The 20,251-nt window shown below is 54.2% G+C and overlaps 1 protein-coding gene and 2 long non-coding RNA genes across 5 annotated transcripts in view; 1 reads left to right on the top strand and 2 right to left on the bottom strand.

Moving 5' to 3' along the window:
- LOC137463017 (uncharacterized) overlaps positions 1-20,251 on the bottom strand; it is a 158,613-nt gene that overhangs the window by 6,601 nt on the left and 131,761 nt on the right. The window lies entirely within an intron of this gene.
- Positions 1,422-8,095, bottom strand: DUS3L (dihydrouridine synthase 3 like). Of its 3 annotated transcripts, XM_068173904.1 has the most exons (13): positions 7,990-8,095; positions 7,222-7,513; positions 5,893-6,798; positions 5,501-5,542; positions 5,244-5,396; positions 5,036-5,152; positions 4,681-4,746; positions 4,499-4,609; positions 3,100-3,196; positions 2,587-2,662; positions 2,084-2,272; positions 1,870-1,998; positions 1,422-1,594 (listed from the first exon to the last, which is right to left on the bottom strand). In XM_068173904.1, the coding sequence occupies exons 1-13, from the start codon at positions 8,031-8,033 to the stop codon at positions 1,522-1,524; spliced, it is 2,295 nt and encodes a 764-aa protein (XP_068030005.1). In that variant the 5' UTR covers positions 8,034-8,095; the 3' UTR covers positions 1,422-1,521. The 3 variants fall into 3 exon arrangements, with proteins under 3 accessions (XP_068030005.1, XP_068030002.1, XP_068030004.1); XM_068173901.1 differs by lacking the exons at positions 1,422-1,594; positions 1,870-1,998; positions 2,084-2,272 and having other exon boundaries at positions 2,338-2,662; positions 5,893-5,969; positions 6,015-6,798; XM_068173903.1 differs by lacking the exons at positions 1,422-1,594; positions 1,870-1,998; positions 2,084-2,272 and having other exon boundaries at positions 2,338-2,662; positions 5,893-5,969; positions 6,060-6,798.
- On the top strand, positions 8,145-11,930 carry LOC137463018 (uncharacterized). Its single transcript, XR_010993820.1, has 2 exons — positions 8,145-8,284; positions 9,887-11,930. It is a non-coding gene; the product is annotated as an uncharacterized lncRNA (long non-coding RNA).

Genomic DNA, 20,251 nt, shown 5'->3' with positions numbered 1-20,251 from the left:
CTCCCAGTTATCCCCTCTGTGTGTCCCAGTTACCCCTGACGCACCTTCCCAGTGCCCCCATTGCTCCTGCTGTGCCCCCCAAACCCCCAGACCCCTCTGCCATCGCCCCACTACCTCCCAGTGCCCCCCAGTGTCCCCACTACCTCCCAGTGCCTCCCAGTGCCCCCACTACCTCCCAGTGTCCCCCAGTACCTCCCAGTACCTCCCAGTGCCCCCAGTACCTCCCAGTGCCCCCAGTACCTCCCAGTGCCTCCCAGTGCCCCCAGTACCTCCCAGTGTCCCCCAATACCTCCCAGTGCCCCCCAGTGTCCCCACTACCTCCCAGTGGCCCCCAGTACCTCCCAGTGCCTCCCAGTGTCCCCCACTACCTCCCAGTGTCCCCCAGTACCTCCCAGTGTCCCCACTACCTCCCAGTGTCCCCCAGTACCTTCCAGTGTCCCCAGTACCTCCCCACACCCCCCAGACCCCCAGTACCTCCCGGTGTGTTCCCCAGTGTCCCCCATTGCCTGCCAGTTCCCCCCAGTGTCCCCCAGTGTCTCCCAGTTCCCCCACTGCCCCCCATCCCGACCCACTGCGTGCCCCCCGCTCTCCCCCGTTATCTCTGTACCCCTCCACTTACCCCGCTGGGTCCCCAGCGCCTCTTCCCGGACACCACCCCGGCTCCCGGTGCCTCCAGCTCCTCCCAGTTCCTCCCAGTTCCCCTCCGTGCCCTCCCCGCCCCTACCGGGCGTTACCGCCGCCCGCACGCGGAACCTGCCGGGTGTCACGTGACAGCGACTTCCGCTTCCTGGCTCCGCCATGACAGCTACCGAGGCACAGGGCGCCGCCATGACACCTACCGGGGCGCCGCCATGACAGCTACCGAGGCACAGGGCGCCGCCATGACACCTGCCGAGGCAGCAGCTCGTCCAGGGGCTTGTGGTGGGGCGAGCTGGGGATCCCCGCGGTGCCCCAGCCCTGCCCTGTGCCCGACACCTTGGTTTGGTGGCAGCAGAGTGGCTGGGGAGCTGCGGGTGCCTGGGGACACCCCTGTGGAGGTGGCCGTGAGGGATGGCAGCAGCGCTGTCGGGCTGGGACCACCGCTCTCCCCACTCTGCTGGTGCCACTGGGGTCCCCCAGGTGTGGAGATGCTGTTGAGACCCGCCAGGCTGTCCCCAGAACCTTCACAATTCTTCTCTTTGGAGCTTGAACATCAACTCCGTGTCACCCTGGTTGTGGGGGACAGCAGAAGGGCTGGGGGGACGTTGCTGCTCCTCGTCCTGGGAGATTGTCACTCCCGAGGACATCCTGGTGGGAAGTGAGGCTTCTTTCTCAGCGATGGGGGACGGATCTGGCTGTGAACTGGAAGCAAAGATCCCCCCACTAACAGGTGTTTGTCCGCCAGGATTGGTGCGGGGCAGGAAGGCAAAAAACTCAGCAGCTTCTAAAAACATCAGCTTTATTCCGACTGCCAGGAGCCCTGCTCCTCCTCACAGCCCATCCAAGCTCCTCCTGATGCCAAGGGACAGGGCCTGGCCAGCCCTATCTGTAGGAATTGGCCTTGTGTTTTGGCAGGAAGGTGAAGCTGGGCGGGACAGGGCCCAGGAGCAGCTCACTGGGAGAAAGAATCAATTCTAGAATTAATCCAGAGACCTTAAAGCCCATCCGGTGCCACCCCTGCCATGGGCAGGGACACCTCCCACTAGCCCAGGCTGCTCCCAGCCCTGTCCAGCCTGGCCTTGGGCACTTCCAGGGAGGAAAGACAACCACAAAACCAAACCCAAGGAGGGGTCAGTGTTCAATCCCCAGCTCTCAAACGTCCCTGTGGCCCTACAGGGTCTCTGCCACGTCCCTTTTTAGCAACTGAAATGAAATTTGACGCTTCATTACCTTATTTTGATCCAATCATCCACGTTTTGGCTGGCCATGAGGGTCTCCAGGTAGTCCCTCCCCAGGTAATAGGGCGGCCGCTCGTTGATTTTCTGAGGTAGATGCTCCAATAACCCGACTGGAATGTACCTGCAATAAAACAAAATGCAACACCAGTGAGAGCTAGGCATTCATTAATTATTGTTTAAAGATCCTCCTGGCTGGGCAGCGTTACCTGCACAGGAAGGAGAGCCATTCCAGCAGGAATTTCCTGGTTTTCTCCACTCCCTGAGTGTCTGACCCCCAGTGCTCCAGGCCGTAGTTGGTGAAGTCCTTGAGGATGTCAAATCTCTCTCTGGAGGAGATATCCCAGTGTCTCTGCTCCTTGATTTCTGTGAAAAGCCAGGGTTTGATGAGTGCCCCTCTGCAGCCAAAACAAAAAAAAAAAACCAAAAACAAAAAAAAAAAAAGAGATTGTTATTCCCATCACAGATGCTCCTGAAGATTTGAGACACTTTCCAGCACTGATTTTCCAGCCAATTCTGCTTTAAATCTTCTTTTCCATTCCAACAAGAAGTTCCAACTGATACAAATTGATTTTACCAATTATCAGAGTGGTTTCACTGAGAGGAAATTCCATGCTTTGGGGTTTGTTTAGGGATTTTTCTAAATCCTATTTTTTTCTTTTTCCTCTTGAACCACCAGAGCTCAGGAGTGAAGGGAAACACAGGCACTTGCCTTGCTATCATGATTCCAGAAACTCCCATCTGCATGGCTCGATTTGCATCTTCATAGGACAAAATATCCCCATTTCCTGCCCGGAAAGGAGGGAGAAGCCAGAGGTCAAAGAGATCCGTGAGGACAAGTCAAAGTGAGCTAATCCAGGCATGGGATAAAATTCAAAATGGACACAATGTCCAAGAGCCAGATGGTCCAAAGAGGCTGCTGGTTTGGATTCCCAGGGATGTTTCTGATGGATGTTCCCTTACAAGGAAAAAAGGAGCCTTCTCCTCTCTCCTCCTTCGCTCCCAGCTCGTTTCCTTGAAGGTTTAGAGATTTTGTGCCACAAAATCCAAGAAAACCCCTTTAAAAGGTGGTTTAATCACGCCAAGTGATTCGTGTCCCTTCCCTCAGCAGCACCAGGGATGCTCCAACCTTTCCCCCATGCTAACCACCCTTGGGAACACGTTCTTCCTCCCCATTCTGGAAGGGATTTGAAACGAAACGAGTGCCAAAGGAAGCCCCACGTACCGAAGAGAGGCATGGGGCTGGCAATGCGGGCGCACTCAGCGATGTAATGCCAGTCTGCACTCCGGGTGTACCTCTGTTCCCGGGAGCGCCCGTGCAGCTGTGGAGAGAGCCAGGGACACCTCACTGCACAGGCAGGGAGGAACAGAGGCAGGGAGAGACAGAACCAGGGAGGGACAGAGCCAGGGACACCTCACTGCACGGGCAGGGAGGAACAGAGGCAGGGAGGGAGAGGCAGGGAGGGACAGAGCCAGGGACACCTCGCTGCACAGGCAGGGAGGAACAGAGACAAGGACACCAGGGTGGGGAAGGGAGCCTTGTGAATAGCCTTGGGATCGACTTCGGGATCTGTGGGTGCTGGCAGAGCAGAGCTGGGTAAGGGATCCCTGGGGATGCACTTCTGGATTTACAGAATTCACAGAATCACCGGGTTGGAAGAGACCTTAAAAGTCATCGAGTCCAAGCCAGCCCCAACACCTCAACTAAACCCTGGCACCCAGTGCCACATCCAGGCTTTGTTAAACACACCCAGGGGTGGTGACTCCACCACCTCCCCAGGAGAACCATTCCAATACTTTCTCACTCTTTCCATAAAAAACTTTTTCCTAATATCCAGCCTAAATTTCCCTTGACACAGCTGGAGGCTGTGTCCTCTGGTTCTGTCACTTCCTGGAGACAGAGCCCAACCCCACCTGAGCACAGCCACCTTTCAGGAGCTGCAGAGTGACGAGGTCACCCCTGAGGCTCCTTTTCTCCAGGCTGAGCACCCCCAGCTCCCTCAGTGGTTCCTCACAGGATTTGTGCTCCCAGCCCCTCTCCAGCCTCATCGCCCCCTCTGGATGCACTCAAGTGTCTCAATGTCCTTCCCAAACCGAGGGGCCCAGAACTGGACACAATGAACTGGATTTAGAGCCAGGGTGCTGACAGCAGGCTGAGGAAGGGCTGAGCAGAGCTGAAAGGGCTGAAGGCTTTTGAGGGATGTTTGGGCTATTTGTGAGCCAGAGGAAGAAGTGGCTCTCTGTAGGGAATGCACCGTGGGCCAGAACTAATCCCCATACAAAGATCTGATCCCACATTCCCCACTCCTGAATGGGGGAAACTCCTGCTCCAGAGCACTGCAGGAACCACTGTGGCTCCCCCATCCCTGGAAGTGTCCAAGGACAGGCTGGACAGGGCTTGGAGCAGCCTGGGATAGTGGAAAGGGATGGGATCAGCTTTAAAGGTCCCTTCCCAAACCATCCTGGGATTCCATGATCATGGACCCAAGGCTCAGGAGCAGGGAGGAAAACACCCTCTGCACCTGAATTTTCCTCTTTTATTAGCAAAGGCAGGGGAAGCTCATCCCCATCTGATCTCCAGGCAGAACTCCCCAGCCACCAACCCCACACATCCGTCCCCGTACCGTGACCATGGACGCGCCCCACTCCCGGATCCTGGGGATGATTTTGTGAGCCACGTTAACCTTTTCCTGCACCCCAGTCCGGATCTTCACCGTCAGTGGGACATCCAGCACCTGCAGAGGTGGGAAGATGAGGCCAGGCTGGACTGGGCTCCATCAGCTCACCTCCAGGTGCTCCGTCTCACCGAGTTCATCCCGCGGACGATCTGCTCGAACTTGTTGGAGCGAGTCATCAGAGCACAGCCTCCTCCCTGAGGGACAAAACATGGATCTCAGGACCTTCCTCACACAGTGGAGAGTCCTTGGAGCATCTTAAAGTTTGGAGAAAGTGGATCCTTCAAGCAAAAACTCTCCAGAGTGCTTCTCCCTCCCAAATCCTGCCAGGCAGAGACAGCCATTCCCTGCTCCTTATTCCCCATCTCACTGAGATCATAAATGAACTGGGAGCTCTGGATCAGACTGGAAAGAGCAATCAGGCAGCAGAGGATGAGGGTGAAGACAAGGATTCATGGAAGGAAAATGCACCACAGAACTTTTCACCTTTCTGTAGACCAGGTCAATGGGACACCCGACGTTGATGTCAACAAAATCCACATCAATTGTCCTGTTCAGGAGCTCTGCACACTTGGTCATGGTGTCTGGAAAGGCTCCCTCCAGCTGCCAAAGGGAAGGAGCTTCCCTGAGTTCCAGAGGCAGCTTTTCCCCTGGGAAGTGAGTTTCTGGTGGGTTGTGGGGTGATAACCCTCACCTGCACCCCGAAGATGTCCTCGGTGTGGTGGCGTTTGAGCAGAGCCCACTCGGAGGACTGGCCCTGGAGCAGGTTGGTGCACACAGCCATCTCCCCACAGGTGACATCTGCTCCAAAACGTTTGCAGATCCGTCGGAAAGGGAGGTTTCCACACTGCCAGGGACAGCAGGGACAGCAGGGACAGGGATTGTCAGATCTGCTCTGTTCCAACCGTGCCCACAGTGAGCTTTGGCACAAGGATGGAGTTACCAACCTACCGTGGTCAGTGGAGCCAGGTAGAGCTTGCCTTGGATTTCCAGCTGCAAAACAGGGATGCAGGAACAGGTCAGCAGAGCTGCAATGGTTTTTATGGAATCCCAGAATGGTTTGGCTTGGATCCATGCCCTGGTCACAGGCAGTGACACCTTCCACTATCCCATGGTGCTTCAAGCCCTGTCCAGCCTGGCCTTAGACACTTCCAGGGATGAGGCACCCACAGCTTTTCTGGGAATTCCATCCCAGCCCCTTCCCACCCTCACAGGGAGGAGCTCCTTCCATAAATAAGAAATGCTCTGCCTGCCTCCCCCAGATAAAGGCATTCCAAGGGGTTTCTCTTCCATCTTTCCATGCACAATCTCCACCATGGGACCAGGACACAAGGGACTCTCACCTTCTTCTTCTCACACGGCCGCAGCTTCGTGACGTCTTCATCTGTCAGCGGGCCCAGCGTTGGGATGGAGGGAGCACCTTCAGCTCCTTGGGAGCTGTTCAGGACCTCAGGGCTAGGAGCACCCTCAGCCCCTTGGGAGTTCTGCAAGACCTCAGGTCTGGGAGCACCCTCAGCCCTTTGGGAGCTCTGCAGGACCTCAGGTCTGGGAGCACCCTCAGCCCCTCGGGAATTCTGCAGGACCTCAGGGTTGGGAGCACCCTCAGCCCCTCGGGAATTCTGCAGGACCTCAGGGTTGGGAGCACCCTCAGCCCCTTGGGAGCTCTGCAGGACCTCAGGGTTGGGAGCACCCTCAGCCCCTTGGGAGCTCTGCAGGACCTCAGGGTTGGGAGCACCCTCGGCCCCTCGGGAATTCTGCAGGACCTCAGGGTTGGGAGCGCCCTCGGCCCTTTGGGAGCTCTGCAGGACCTCAGGTTTGGGATCTCCTCCCTGCTCCTGCAGCACAGGGCTGTCTCCCAGGCCCTCCTGGGGAGCAGAGCAGTTGGACACCTCTGTGGATCCCCCCATGGCTTTGCCTCCCTTCCCACCACGGAGCCCACGGAGAAACTCCTCGGCCTTCTGGAAGCTGAACTTCCTCTTGCGCAGCTGCTGCTGGAGGTCCTTGGAGAGGCCGTTCCTCACCAGCAGCTTCCCTTCCCACTGCTGGGCCAGGGCGGCGTTGACCAGGTTCTGGTGGCCGTCCCCGAGGTGGGCCTGGCCGAAGCGGCAGGTGACACCGTAGGGACAGCGGCCGAAGGTGTCGAAGAGGACGCAGCGCTGGCCCAGGTCGGCCGGTTTGGCCGCCAGGTACTCGGACACGTCGTGGAGGAAGCGGCAGCGCGGCCCGAAATGGCACTGCCCGGCACAGCCCTGGGGACAGCACGGAGCAGGGCAAGGTGGGCACGGAGCAGCACAGCCCAGAGCTGCTCTGAGGCTCACCTGAGATGCCCAGGTGATGGAGGGAATGCTCCCAGGAGGGAGGGATAGACACACTTCAAGGAAGGTGACACTCAGCTCATCCCTCGCCACCCTCTTCCAGCTGGTTTTTATGGAATTCCAGACTGGTTTGGGTTGGAAAGGACTATAAATCCCATCCAGTCCCACCTGCAGGACACCTTCCACTGTCCCAGGCTGCTCCAAGCCCTGTCCAGCCTCACCTTGGAAACTTCCAGGGATCCAGGGGCAGCCACAGCTGCTCTGAGCACCCTGTGCCAGGGCCTGCCCACCCTCCCAGGGAGGAATTCCTTCCCAAAATCCCACCTAACCCAGCCAGAGCAGGGCCCTGTGTCCCACCTGTGTCACTGAGGGGCACAGCCTGCTCTGCTCGTAGCTGTTGGGTTTCATGCACGGGCGGCTCTTGTTCTGCCCCCGGGCTCTCTTCTTCTCCGGGCGCTCCTCCTCCTCCTCCTCCTCCTCTCCAGCATTCCCTCGGCTTTCCCCATCCTGGCCGAGCTCCTCTGCCTTCACCCTCTTGGCTGGGGGTTCGCTGACCTGCTCCTCTTCCTTCTTCTCCCCCTTTTCCTCCTCTTCCTCCTTGCCCCCTGCCCGCAGGTAGGCGTGGAACTGCTCCTTGGAAGTGAGGAACCTGCGGGGAAAGGGGGTGTCCGTGGAAAAAGGGGTCAGGAGAGGGGGTTATGGGGGGGTACCGGGGGCAGGAGGGGCTGGGGATGGACTGGGGGGGTGTGGAGAGGTCGGGAATGTACTGGGAGGATTCTGGAGGGACCAGGCACGTACTGGGTGGGGTCATGGAGGAGTTGGGAATGTACTGGGGAGGGTCATGGAGGGGTCGGGAATGTACCAGGAGGTTTATGAAGCGACCCGGCAGGTACTGGGGGGTTATGGAGGGGTCGGGAATGTACCGGGGGGGTTTACGAAGGGACGGGGCAGGTACCAGTGGGGTTATGGAGGCGTCAGTAATGTACCGGGCGGTTTAAGAAGGGACCGGACACATACCGGAGAAGGTTGTGAAGGGACCGAGCCCGTTCTGGGGGGGGGTTACAGAGGGGTCGGGCACGTCCCGGGGGGGCTCAGGAGGGGCCGAGGCCGCGGTCCCGCACTCACCGGGCTCGAACCGGCGCCACGCCGGGCGCCGCTGCGGCCGCCATGCTGCCGCGCGCGGCGATGACGTCAGCGGCGGGGCGGGGCCACGTGACCGGGCGCGCGCGCGGTATAAAAAGGCCCAGCGGCGGCGCCGTCCCCTCAGAGCGGCGGGAGCCGCGGCCGAGCGGTGTGTCCTCGCTATGGTCTTTGTACGCTCTCCCAGCCCGGTTCGGGGGCTGCCCACAGCCCCTCATGAGGGTCAGGGTTGCCCAAGCAGGGAAGGCAGGCCGTTGTGCAGCCCTCGTACCGGGGAGAGGTGTTGTCCCTTGTGGCAGCTCCTTCAGGCTTCTCTTTGGGGACGCCTGGGTGTGAGGGGGTCACAGCTGCTGCACCAGGCCTGGCCCCTGAGGGTGGGCATGGCTGGGAGGACCCCTGAGACCACTGAGTTCAACTTAGAACTGAACAGCGTCACGTCAGCCGGACACACAAAGTGCCACTTTGTCTTTCCTTCAATTCCTGTTTTTGGGGTTATCTGGTTTCCTGCTGCCTCAAGCTATCAGGGGAGAGCATGGAGCTCTGCAGAGATGTGGGGTGCTTGGCGTGGCTTTTTGTCATTTTAGGGTTATTTTTAAGCTGTGAACGCAAGGACTGCGCAGTGCCGAAGGGTTGAACCAGCTCTTGCTCGTGAGCTGCCCTTGCCTTTGGTCCGTGGGTGGAAGCTTGGGCTGAAAACCAAACAAACGCGTCGAGCGTGGTGTGTCTGACCTTTCCTCCCTCCCCTGTAGCTGCCACGTCTTCGCTGTGTTTGTGCCGCTCTTTACGCCCTCCTCCTGCCCCGCAGCCCCTCTGAGCCTGGCGAGTGTGAGCGAGGAAGCTGCTTGCAGTGAGGGGGCTGATGTCTCATGGGTGACGTATTTGGAGCCCTCCTGGATGACGTTTCCTTTCCAGCTCCGTCATCCCCGTCATCTCTGCAGCGTTTGACTCACGCTTGGCTCGGCTGCTGAGAGGGCGAGAAGAGGCTGCGAAATCCAAGTGCAGCAAGACCTGGGCTCCATCTTCCCCGTCCCACGCCTTGCTCTGAATCCAAGGAGATTTTTTTAGCTGGGTTCAGACTGTCCATGAGGCTGGACACGGGGTCAGCCCTGCTCCGTGGAGGCACCAACGTGGAGACAGCTTAACTCGTGGGTTTTGTCCTAATTTAGGAGCTGCTGGAAGCTCTGGAAGAGCCACTGCTTGTGGTGTTGGGGGATTACCACAACGCTGGGCACTGCTGAGTTGTGTGTGCACGTGGGGTGGAGGTGAAAGTGCACGTGGGTCTTAAATTCTGGTGTTTTCCAGTTTTAGCTCAGTTCTATCCAGATGCTCCATCAGAAATGGCTTTTGGGAGGAGCTGGGAGCCCTGTGGGTGCTCCTGCTGCTGCCAAGGGTGGGCAGGTTGCACCATGAGGACAGGCTGTTGTGGGCTGATTTGGTGTTAATTAGTTCTAGAGTGAAATATGAGGAATGCAAAATACTATTTTAAGCTTCAGCTTGGCCGGGGGAAGGAAGGAAGGAAGGAAACGAGGCTCTGAGGATTAATGAAGTGATTTCACTGCTGGTTTTTTGGGGCAATAAGCCTGAAGTCAGAGCTCTTTGGGCTGGCTGCACCTGGCTGAGGTCAGACTTCAGCATCTAATCCCTGCTCAGGGCTCTGGCTCGGCAGCTTTACGAGGCTGAGCCTTGGATGAGCTTCCCAACAAAGCATTTCCCAGGCTGGACAGGGCTTGGAGCAACCTGGTCTAGTGGAAGATGTTCTTGGCCATTCAGGGGTGGGAATGGGTGAGCTTTGAGGTCTCTTCCAATCCAAACCATTCCATGACTCTCTGCTAGGTTTGGAGAGGTGCTGGCTCTTGTCTCCTTCATCTTTTCAGCCCTTCAGGTCATGCTGAGGTTGGAAGAGGAGCCAGGAGAACAAGGAGCTGGATAAATGTAGGGTGAATACATAGCTTGGAAGGCCAGAGCTGTCACTCCCACATCCTCCAGCAGCTCCAGAGAAAACCAATACCCACGAACTCACTGGGAAAGGCCAAGGCAGGAAAAAGGGAAAGGTTGATTACAGGAAAGTGGGATATAGATACAGGGAGAGTTAAGTCAGGAAAAGTTCAGCTCCTTCAAGGTCCAAGTTAAACACGTATTAATGAACCTGCCCCTTCCACAGGCTCCCACACAAAAGTCGGATGTGTCAAGCCCCGGGGTCTGAATTAGGAATTAGCCAAAAAAATGAGGCTCTGTAGCAGCCCCAAGAGCAGCTGCCATGGGGAGAGAGCTTTGGACTGGTCACACTCGTGTGGAGCTGTGCTGAATGTTGTGACAGCCTCTGCTGGTCACTGGTGCCAGGGGGCTGAATGCCCCAGGTGTGGGCTTGGGTGTGTGGGAAGGTGGCTGGAGCCAGCGGGGGACGTCCGGGTCCTGTCTTCTGCTCAGACCAAATCCATTCCTCATGTGTTGTCTCCCCTTTTATCCGGTCTCGTTTCAGCAGCACAGCTTCCAGCCTTCTGCAAAGGAGACTGTTCCCATTGCTCATAAATCTCCTATCAGGAAGCTGTTTCCAAGATTAAAGCTTTAAACGTTTCCCCTCTCTGGTTTCACGTCCCGGCTCCCAATTCCCTCCCTGCTGTAATCACCAGCTCCATCCCCTCCATCTGGACACGCCGGGCTCTCTGTGCCTCACACCAAGCTCTGTCTGCTCCAAGAAAAAAAACCTGTGCTGGGACACTTTGGAATTGGGGTGTGCACCCCCAAAGCTTGGAAATGGCCACTCCAGGCTTTGTGTCATGGAGTTTGGAAGGCTCTTCCTGCTGCAGGTCCCTCCTGGCTGGTTGAAGAGCTGACTTAGCGTTTGGAGGAGCTAAAGGTCGTGATCTGGGCAAGGCCCGTGGATTTGGGATGAGCTCGGAGCGGGCTGGAGCCCGGGGCCTCTTGTGGATATCAGATCACCGGGAGCATTCCCAGAGCCGGGATAATTATCCATGGTGACGAGGCCTTGGATTGGCGGCGTGGCCATGGTGTGTGGGCAGGGAAAGGCAGGAGGGAGCTGGGAAAGGCAGGGAAAGGCAGGAGGGAGCTGGGAAAGGGATGGAGCAGGGAAAGGCAGGAGGGAGCAGTGGAAAGCAGGGAGCAGCAGGGAAAGGGACGGAGCAGGGAAAGGGACGGGACATCTGGGCTCACGTGGGAGTGCTGAGAGCGCTGTGGGATCCCGGGGCTCTTGGCTGTGGCACTCAGCCCTTTGTTGGGAAAGCTTGGAGGAGACCCCAAACCTTTTCATCACACCCTAAAATTAGAGGCAACCCAAGGCCCCAGTGCTGGAAGAGGCGGATTCCTTGGCAGAGGCTGCTGTGCTGATGGGAGAAGCAGGATGTGGCTGTTCCCAGTGCCTTGGGCATGGGAGCAGGGGGAAGGTCCCAATTCTCCGTGCTGGTGGCTCTGGGGGGCATCTCTCACCAGCCTTTGTCCCTCCCAGCCTTCATCACCCTCAACCCTGCTGTTCCCAGGGCTGTTTTGGGGCAGTTCCATGGGAGGCTCCCAAAAGGAACCTTCTCTTCTGGCCTCTGCTGTCACCTGAGGTCACCCGGTCCCCTTTCCGTGCAGGTTGCTTAATCCCTCGTGGCTCAGCCGTTGGGAATTAGGGGAGTTGAGGCTCTGGACAGGAAAGGTGCTTGCCTTCAACCCTTTATCTGGACTCTTCTAATGCCCTGTGTGCCACCAGATAAAATCTTGTGTGTATTTTTAATTTTTATTTTTACGCGAGAAAGCAACGCTGAAATTTCCTCCTGACATTTAACTCAGTCAGTCAGTGACAAACCGAATAAACATTCCTGTTTCGCTGGGACAAAGGCTCCAAGATCCTGCTGGGACTAAAATGTTTCATCATTTCCGAAGTAAAATGTTTCAGTTAAAAAAAAAATAAGAACAACAACTAAAAATGACACGTTTCAATGTTTTTCTAATTATTTTCTCCACTTTGGCTGGAACTATTTGTCAAATCTGGCCTGGCTTCTCAAGTAGCTTTGGAACCTTCCAAAACTGCTATTTTGGGCACTTTTCTTGTTATTGATGAATAAGTTTGATCCCTGCCCCGTGTTCCTGTTCATTCCAGGTGTTTTTGGGGGTGTCTTACAGGTGGATGGAGCCTTGGTGCCACCCCTTTGGTGCCATGGGCAGGGACACCTCCCACCATCCCAGGTGGCTCCAGCCTGGCCTTGGGCACTTCCAGGGATCCAGGGGCAGCCACAGCTGTTCTGGGAATCCCAAACCAGCCCCTCCCCACCCTCACAGGGAAGAATTCCTTCCCAATAGCCCATCCCAATATCCCATCCCATCCTCTGTCAGTGGAAGCCATTCCCTGTGTCCTGTCCCTCCATCCCTTGTCCAGAGTCTCTCTCCACGTTTCTTGTGGCTCCTTCAGGCACTGAAAAGTCACAATTAGGTGACCCTGGAGCTTTTCCAGGCTGGACAATCCCAATTTTCCCAGCCTTTCCTCCCAGCAGAGCTGCTTCATCCCTTTGATCATCCTGGTGTCTCCTCTGGGCTCTCTCCAGCAGCTCCACGTCCTCCCTGGGCTGGGGCTGCTCTGCAGGTGTGGTCTCACCTGAGCAGAATCACAAAAAATAAACCTCCCTACATTTTAATTTAGCTCTGAAAAAAACAAACAAACAAACTTGGTGCTATTTTTATCCAGAGCTGTCCCTAACCCAGGATTTTTGCAGACTAAGGGTAGATGGCTTTTATCTTCCTGCTCCTGAGGTGGAAAGGACTGATGCAATGTCATCTCAGCTTGGAGCAGCCCGTGCTGCAGCAGCTGAGGAGACTTTGCAAAATGAGACCCATCCCCTGGATGAGGCTGGGCCAGTTTTCCATCCTGTCTTTGCTCTGGAAGAATCACCCGTACCTTAAAAATGCATCTTGAGGATTTGCCCTTCCCTGCCTTGAGGGACAGCCACTCTTGGGCTGTGACCTTGCTGGTGGGGGGTGTCCCCTTTTCTTTAGGGATTCGTATCCAGGTGGTTTAATCTGTGTCCCGTGTAGCTGTGCCACTCCAGGCTGCTCCTGCTGCCTCAGGGGACTGTGCTGTGCAGTGACCTGCATTCAGCAGCACCGCAGGGCATCTCTCGGCCAGGATCTGTCACTTCAAGCCTAACTCAGCCCTCTCGTGACAAAAAAAGGCAGCTGTACCTTTCCTGTGTACGTGGGTCTGTGCAAGTCAGGGGGAGAAGAGGCAAGGAGACAGGTGGTGGTGTCCCTGGAAAATCGTGACATGGGAAGATGTTGCTGGGCACAAGGGAGGGAGCAACCCAGCTCGGGTTTATCAGCCCTGATGAAGATCCTGTGGGATCTTTGGGGTGTTAATGCAGGCTCTGCTGCACTCACACAGCTCTGGCAGCTCTGCTGGGGCTCTCGGAGGGTGAAGGAGCAGCTTTTTCCAAGCAGCCCTTGGCCGTGCCTGGGATGTGGGAAGTGCAGGGAAAGCAAGGAGGCTTTGGCTGCGCCTCGGAGCCTGGATGTGACTCTGTGTCCTGGAGGGGAGTGAGGAGGCTGCAGTGAGCCCTGCCACTCCCCTTCCTGAGCTGGAAAATTCCCTCCCCAGTCGTTTCTCCCCCTCTGTCCCCAGATCCCTTCTCAGCAGGGTCTAAGGCACTTGCTGTCTAGGCTGGCTTAATTCTGCCATGAGGTTACATCTGCGTGTGTGGGCACACGAGCTCCCTCCCCCTGCTGAGTCCCAGCTCATTCCAGCAGCGTTTGACAGGCAGGAAATGTCTCAAACCCACTGAGTTCCTCCAAAATTCGTGGGGGTGCTGATTGGATTGAGGACCGAGATTTGTGTCCCCTCTGATGGGGGTTCTTGGGAAGGAGCTGTGATTAGTGGTGTGTGAGGATGTGGGAGCTGGAGCTCATCATCCCAATAGGGGATTTCCCGCTCCCAGCAGGACAGATTCCATATCCCAAATTGTCCTGTCACTCCAGGCCCTTGCCCAAAGTCTATTTCCATGGTTTTTGTTGTTCCTTTCAGGTGCTGGAAGGCCACAGTGAGGCCACCCCAGCGCTTCTCCAGGCTGAGCAATCCCAACTCTCCCAGCCTTTCCTTGTAGGAGACGTGCTCCATCCTGCTAATCCTCCTCTGGACTTGCTCCAACAGGTCCGTGTCCCCAAAAAACCATCCTAAACTGGGTCAGGGAAGGGCAGCCAGAGCCGTCTGTGCTGGTTTTCATCTGCAAGGATTGCAACGCAGCACTGCCAGAGCTCCAGGAGCCTTTGAACAACACTCCCAGGCACGGGGGGGGGGATTGTTGGGGTCTCTGCAGAGCCAGGAGCTGCACTCTGATCCCCGTGGATCCTTTCCCACTCAGGATATGCCATGATAGATCCATGCAGGGCTGTAAAACTGCTGCTCCACAGAACCACTGAGGTCTAAAACCAGGTGACAGCTTTCCCAAAGCTTTCACTTAAGAACTGGGCTGCCCTTTCCTGGTTAAATGTGGCATCCTGGTCTCCTAAGCATGACTGAACAGCTTGACCTGTTTTCCCCCACAAAACCTCCCTGTTCCCTCTCCTTCCCCTGCCCCAGAGCTTTCTGCACTGGGCAGCATTTGCTGAACTCGGAGAGCCTCTCCCCGCAGCTGCTTTTGCTGCTGCTGCCTCTCTGCAGATCATCAATACCCATGTGCTTCATCAGCTTCATCTTCATCTGGAAAGTGCTCCGGGAATCCAGAGCGGGATCAAACTCTGGAAAATCCTTTCCTCTGGGGTCCGGGAGCCGAGGGTTTGCCACGAGAGGGGGGTATGAGCCCGCGGAGGGTGCTGGGGTGGCTCAGGGTGCTCCATCCCCGCTTTCCCGGGGACTGCAGCGCTTCAGGTGGGATCGGTGCCACCGCCGGGAGCGCACCTGGGCAGGGACGAGCTCAGCCCACGGGGATTTGCTCCTGGATGAGCCGGTGTGGGAGAGCTAAAGCAGGGGGGATTGTCCTGGCTGCAATCTGTGCGCACCCCCACTCCTCTCTGGGCTGGTTAAAAGCATCGTTTGCCTTGGATAGATCTGTGTTTTCTGCATTTACCTGTGTTTTCTGCATATGTCTGTGTCTCCTGCAAATATCTGTGTTTTCTGCATGTATCTGTATTTTCTGCATATATCTGTATTTTCTGCATATCTGTGTTTTCTGCATATGTCTGTGTCTCCTGCATATATCTGTGTTTTCTGCATATATCTCAATGTTCTGCATGTATCTGTGTTTTCTGCATGTATCTGTATTTTCTGCATATATCTGTGTCTCCTGCATATATCTGTGTTTTCTGCATTTGTGTTTTCATTTATCTGTATTTTTGCATATATCTGTATTTTCTGCCTGTATCTGTGTCTCCTGCATATATCTGTGTTTTCTGCATTTATCTGTATTTTCTGCATATATCTCAATTTTATGCCTGTATCTGTATTTTCTGCATTTGTATTTTCTGCATATACCTGTGTTTTCTGCATTTGTGTTTCCTGCATATATCTCAATTTTCTGCATGTAACTGTATTTTCTGCATATATCTGTGTCTCCTGCATATATCTGTGTTTTCTGCATTTGTGTTTTCATTTATCTGTATTTTTGCATATATCTGTATTTTCTGCCTGTATCTGTGTCTCCTGCATATATCTGTGTTTTCTGCATTTATCTGTATTTTCTGCATATATCTCAATTTTATGCCTGTATCTGTATTTTCTGCATTTGTATTTTCTGCATATACCTGTGTTTTCTGCATTTGTGTTTCCTGCATATATCTCAATTTTCTGCATGTAACTGTATTTTCTGCATATATCTGTATTTTCTGCATATATCTGTTTTCTGCATCTGTGTTTTCTGCATGTAACTATGTTTTCTGCATATATCCGTGTTTTCTGCATTTGTGTTTCCTGCCTGTATCTATATTTTCTTCATGTGTCTGTATTTTCCCCATGAGCTGCCCCATATTCTCCCCTTTGCACTGATGCAACTCTTTGTGATTGTGGTTGCAGAAAACCGGTTGGAGGAGCTGATCTGGCTCATCCTAATTGTTTTTTTCCCCCCCTTTCCCAGGTCAGGAACATTTCTTTCCCAGGTGTTGCTTGAGCATGTTGTGTCCTAGGGTCTGAGCAAGCCTGTGTGAATTATCCCAGCTATTCTCTTGTACTTTGCTGTGACATCAAAAGCTCAGATTTCTCCTGCTGGGTGATCTCCAGGTCATCAAGGCAGATCCATGTACAGAAAACCTGGAGAAATTGTTTGATTTCAGCTTGAGCTCAGACTGGGAATGGAGAGACCTGGATTTTTTTTCTGCTTTATGTGTTTTCTCTGTTGATTTCTTCCATTATTTTGCAGCCCACATGCAAAGACTAAAATGCTCAAGGAAGGGCTTGGATGTTCAAATATCCTCCTGTGTGGAATATTCCCTCTCACATCAGAGAAGGAGGGAAGGAAACACAGGAAAACAAATAATCTTTTTCTTTTTTTGAGGAGGAAAATCCTTAACATTCAAATTTTGAACTCAGTTTTGTGATTTGGGGCCCATTATGTACCTTTACAAACCCAATTATTTTTATCCAACAAACCATTTTATAGCAAAGCTGACTCCAGGGAGGGACTATCCATGGGATCCCAATCCAGCTCTCCTCATTTTGTGCCTTTTTCCTGGGGATTTGAAACCTTGGGAGCAGGTTCTGGGTCTGTGGAGTCAGGCCACGCACGTGCTGTGCAGTTGCAGTGTTTGCAGTTGAATTCTTGTGTGAAATATCCTTTCTGGTCTGGCTGCTGCAGGGAGATTAGGAATAATCCCCAGTCCCCATCCATCAAACTTAATTAGGGCCATTTCCTAACGAGCCTTTGGACAGCTGGAGAAGACCAAGCACCTTGTCATCACTTCCAGGAGGGAGAAGAACCCACAACCTCCTGCCAGGGCTGGGGCTGGCTCCAGGGTGGGCTGGAAAATCCCAACAGACATCAGGAGTCCAAAAAAAAATCTGCTCAAAAAGCAGAAAATCCCCAGATTTAGGGGAAACCAGGTACTCAGTGATATTGTGCTCAATGCTCTGCTCCTGACCTGTTTTCCTGCCTCTGCCTTCCAGAAACTGGGAGATCCTGGGCAGTTCTTCCTGTGTTTTTCTCTGAAGTGGCCGTGGTTTATTTTTCCTGAGAAAGGCTTTGTTTTTTAGAAGATGTCATTTGAAATAGAATCTGAATCTGTTCCAGGGAGGGTGTTGGTTGGATGAGCGTCTGGATTTATTTATTTTATTAGTATTTGTTAGTTTTTACGTTGTTTGTGCATCCCTTAGGTCCCATCCCAAGAAAAACATGGAAGGGAGGGGTTAAGCTAAAGCAACTGTCTTTTGAAATGTCCATTAATCTCCATTTATACCAGGGAAATTTTTTCCAGAGGTCACAATCAAAACGTGTCCCAGTTATCCTGATGAGTTGTTCCTCACTCTCTGATTTAGTACCTTGACAAAATGTCCTGGCTTTGATTTTTTCCTGTGATTTGGTGTTTCCTGGGTTGGTTTGGGGTTTTAAATGAGAGATCTGGGGAAGCCAGTGGTGACCTGGGCTAATCCCACAGCAGGGGAGGGGGGGATTCTGCCCTGTTCAGTTGAGACCCCACCTGCAGAGCTGCCTCCAGCTCTGGTACAACTGCTGGAGCTGCTGGAGCTGCTGGAGAGAGTCCAGAGGAGGGCCTGGAGCCCCTCTGGAGCCAGGCTGGGAGAGCTGGGGGGGTTCACTGGAGAAGGGAAGGCTCCAGGGAGAGCTCAGAGCCCCTTCCAGGGCCTGAAGGAGCTCCAGGAGAGGGACTGGGGACAAGGGATGGAGGGACAGGACACAGGGAATGGCTTCCACTGCCAGAGGGCACTGGTCATACTGGTTTAGTCTGTACTTGCATTGATTTGAGTACTTTGTGCCACCTCTGTCCCCAAACAGCCCCTCAATGCCACACCTGGCAAATTGTCCAAAATGTCCTGGTCCTCCAGGTGTTGCTTTTTTTCCCCTCAGGATATATTTGAGTGACCCTGTCATCCCTCCCTTGGCTTTGCTGTGCTGGGACTCTGGCTGGCAGAGCCCTAATTACCATGGGCTGGGATTTGTAATTCCTGGCACAGAAACAGCATTTAATGGATTTGTTCAGTCCCTTTTTATCAGCCTTTCCAGCCTGCCTCTTATCTCACTGCTCTGGGGAGGGCTGAGATGGGATTAAGAGAAGTGCAGGCCTGATAAAGGGAGACAGAAACCCCGGAGCTGGGGTGGATCAATGCAGATCCATCAGGAGAGCTTGCAGGGATGAGGGATTGGATGGACCCGGCCTGGGAGGAAGGAGGCTGCCCTGGAATGGCAGCTCAGGGCCTCAGGAGTGCCTCAGCACCTCACGGAACCTGTTGGGCTGTGTGAAAGTGAAGCACAGGTGGAGGCATCTGACACTTGGCTTCCTGCACATCCTTCACAGAATCACAGAACAACGAGGTCGGGAGAGACCTCCAAGATTATCGAGTCCAACCCATGCCCTAACACCTCAACCAGACTACAGCACCACGTGCCATGTCCAGTCTTTTTTTAAACACATCCAGAGATGGTGATTCCACCACCTCCCTGGGAAGACAATTCCAGTACTTTATTATTCTTTTGGTGAAAATTTTTTTTCCTAATATCCAACCTGTACCTTCCCTCACGTAGCTTGAGGCTGTGTCCTCTTGTTCTGTCAGTGGAATTGACCGACCCCACCTGTCTGCAGCCTCCCTTCAGGAAGTTGTAGAGAGCAACAAGGTCACCTCTGAGCCTCCTCTTCTCCAGGCTAAACAACCCCAGCTCCTTCCTTGTCCTGACTCAGCTCTTTGCCCTGGTGCTGATGAATATCTTGGCTGGATTAAACTTTCCCAAGCTTCCCCAAGAGTTGTTGGTGCCTCCTGCATCCAAAGGAGCCTCTCGGTGCTCTCCCTTTCCCTGAGGGGAACTGGGAGGTGTGGGGCGTGCTGGGCACTGGCTGAGGGCTCAGGATGGAGCTGGAGGACAGAGGGGAACTGGTGTTTGGCTTGGGAGTCAGGATGCAGGGTTTGGAAACTTCTCCAAGCCGTGTAACGCTGAGGTTCCCAAGGGAGTGGAGAACAGGTCTTGTGGGAGCAGGTTTTGCTGCACCTGCAGCAATCCCAGGCTGGTGACCTTTTCCCTGAATGCTGCCAAGCTCCTGGTGCATCCTCCTTGTTTCTGATCCTTGTAGGATCAGAGGGGGGAGGATGTGCTCAGGGCAGGGTTTGGAGGTGATCTCCTTGTCTTCCTGGGGTCAAGGAGCAAGTGTCCCTGTTGGGCACAGAACCATCCTGTGGCAAGCACATTTCTCTTTCTCAGGATTTTTCATAGAGGTGCACAGAGAGAAAGAAAGAGAAAACAATTTCTCTTTCTGCTCCTTGTTTTTCCCATGTGGAATGTGTTTGGAGAATCGTTTACCTGGGGTGATTGGTTGGATTCTGGTGAGGATTGTTTGAGCTGATGGCCAATCCAACCCACCTGTGGCTGCACTCTCAGAGAGGGGCACGAGGTGTGAGTTAGTGAGATATGGTAGTTTTAAAAAGTAGGTTTGTAGTTTTAGTATCTCCTTTAAATAATATATTAATGTATTACAGCATATTTGTAATAAAGAAATCATTCAGCTTCTGAACTGGAGTCAGATATCAGCATTTCTTCCCACCGGGCTTGCCTGCATTTTACTACACCACTGACACTTGGAGTGGTTTTGGGTATTTTCTTGCAGCAGCCTGGGCATGGCACAGGCACTGACACAAAAATGGGCTCATCCTCTGGAGCAGTAGAGGCCTGGAGGGTCCTTCCCTTGCAGGGCTGCTCCCTGTCTTGCTTTGCCAGGATTCCTGAGGCTGCCAGCCATGAGAAGGGGGTTTCTATCCTTCCTCCAGCCAGCTGGGATCAGCGTGGTGCGGACTCTGGTGCATGTGGACACTGAGGAATTTCATGTGCCATGGCTGCTCTCCAGCCAGGAGTGAAGATGCAGCTCCTCAAGTTGGCTCCTTGGTCCCACTTTTCCTTTAATCCACTTCTTCCCCTCCTGCCTGGATGCTCTGAAGAGCACCCAGGACTCTCCTGGAGACCCCTTTTTTCTGACACCACCTCCACTCATTTCTCCACACCCTTTCTCAGGCTTCCCCTTCCCAGTAAAAAACCTGGGAAGAACTTTCTCTTCACCTGGCACTGGGCACAGATCTCTGCTCATTCTCTCCTCACTTCTGTCTTTCCCTTCCCCT

This window comes from Anomalospiza imberbis, chromosome 27, assembly GCF_031753505.1.
Source record: "Anomalospiza imberbis isolate Cuckoo-Finch-1a 21T00152 chromosome 27, ASM3175350v1, whole genome shotgun sequence".
Classification (NCBI taxonomy): domain Eukaryota; kingdom Metazoa; phylum Chordata; class Aves; order Passeriformes; family Viduidae; genus Anomalospiza; species Anomalospiza imberbis.
This window is presented reverse-complemented; position numbering and strand designations above follow the sequence as displayed.

Excerpts from the sequence above, each read along its gene's own strand:
- DUS3L (XM_068173904.1), bottom strand. The coding sequence starts at position 8,033 with ATGGCGGCCGCAGCGGCGCCCGGCGTGGCGCCGGTTCGAGCCCG. Across the intron at positions 3,197-4,498 it reads GGGGCGCGTCCATGGTCACG|CTGCACGGGCGCTCCCGGGA; the intron begins GTACGGGGACGG and ends CTCTCTCCACAG. Across the intron at positions 1,595-1,869 it reads GATGATTGGATCAAAATAAG|TGAGCTGCTCCTGGGCCCTG; the intron begins GTAATGAAGCGT and ends TCTTTCTCCCAG.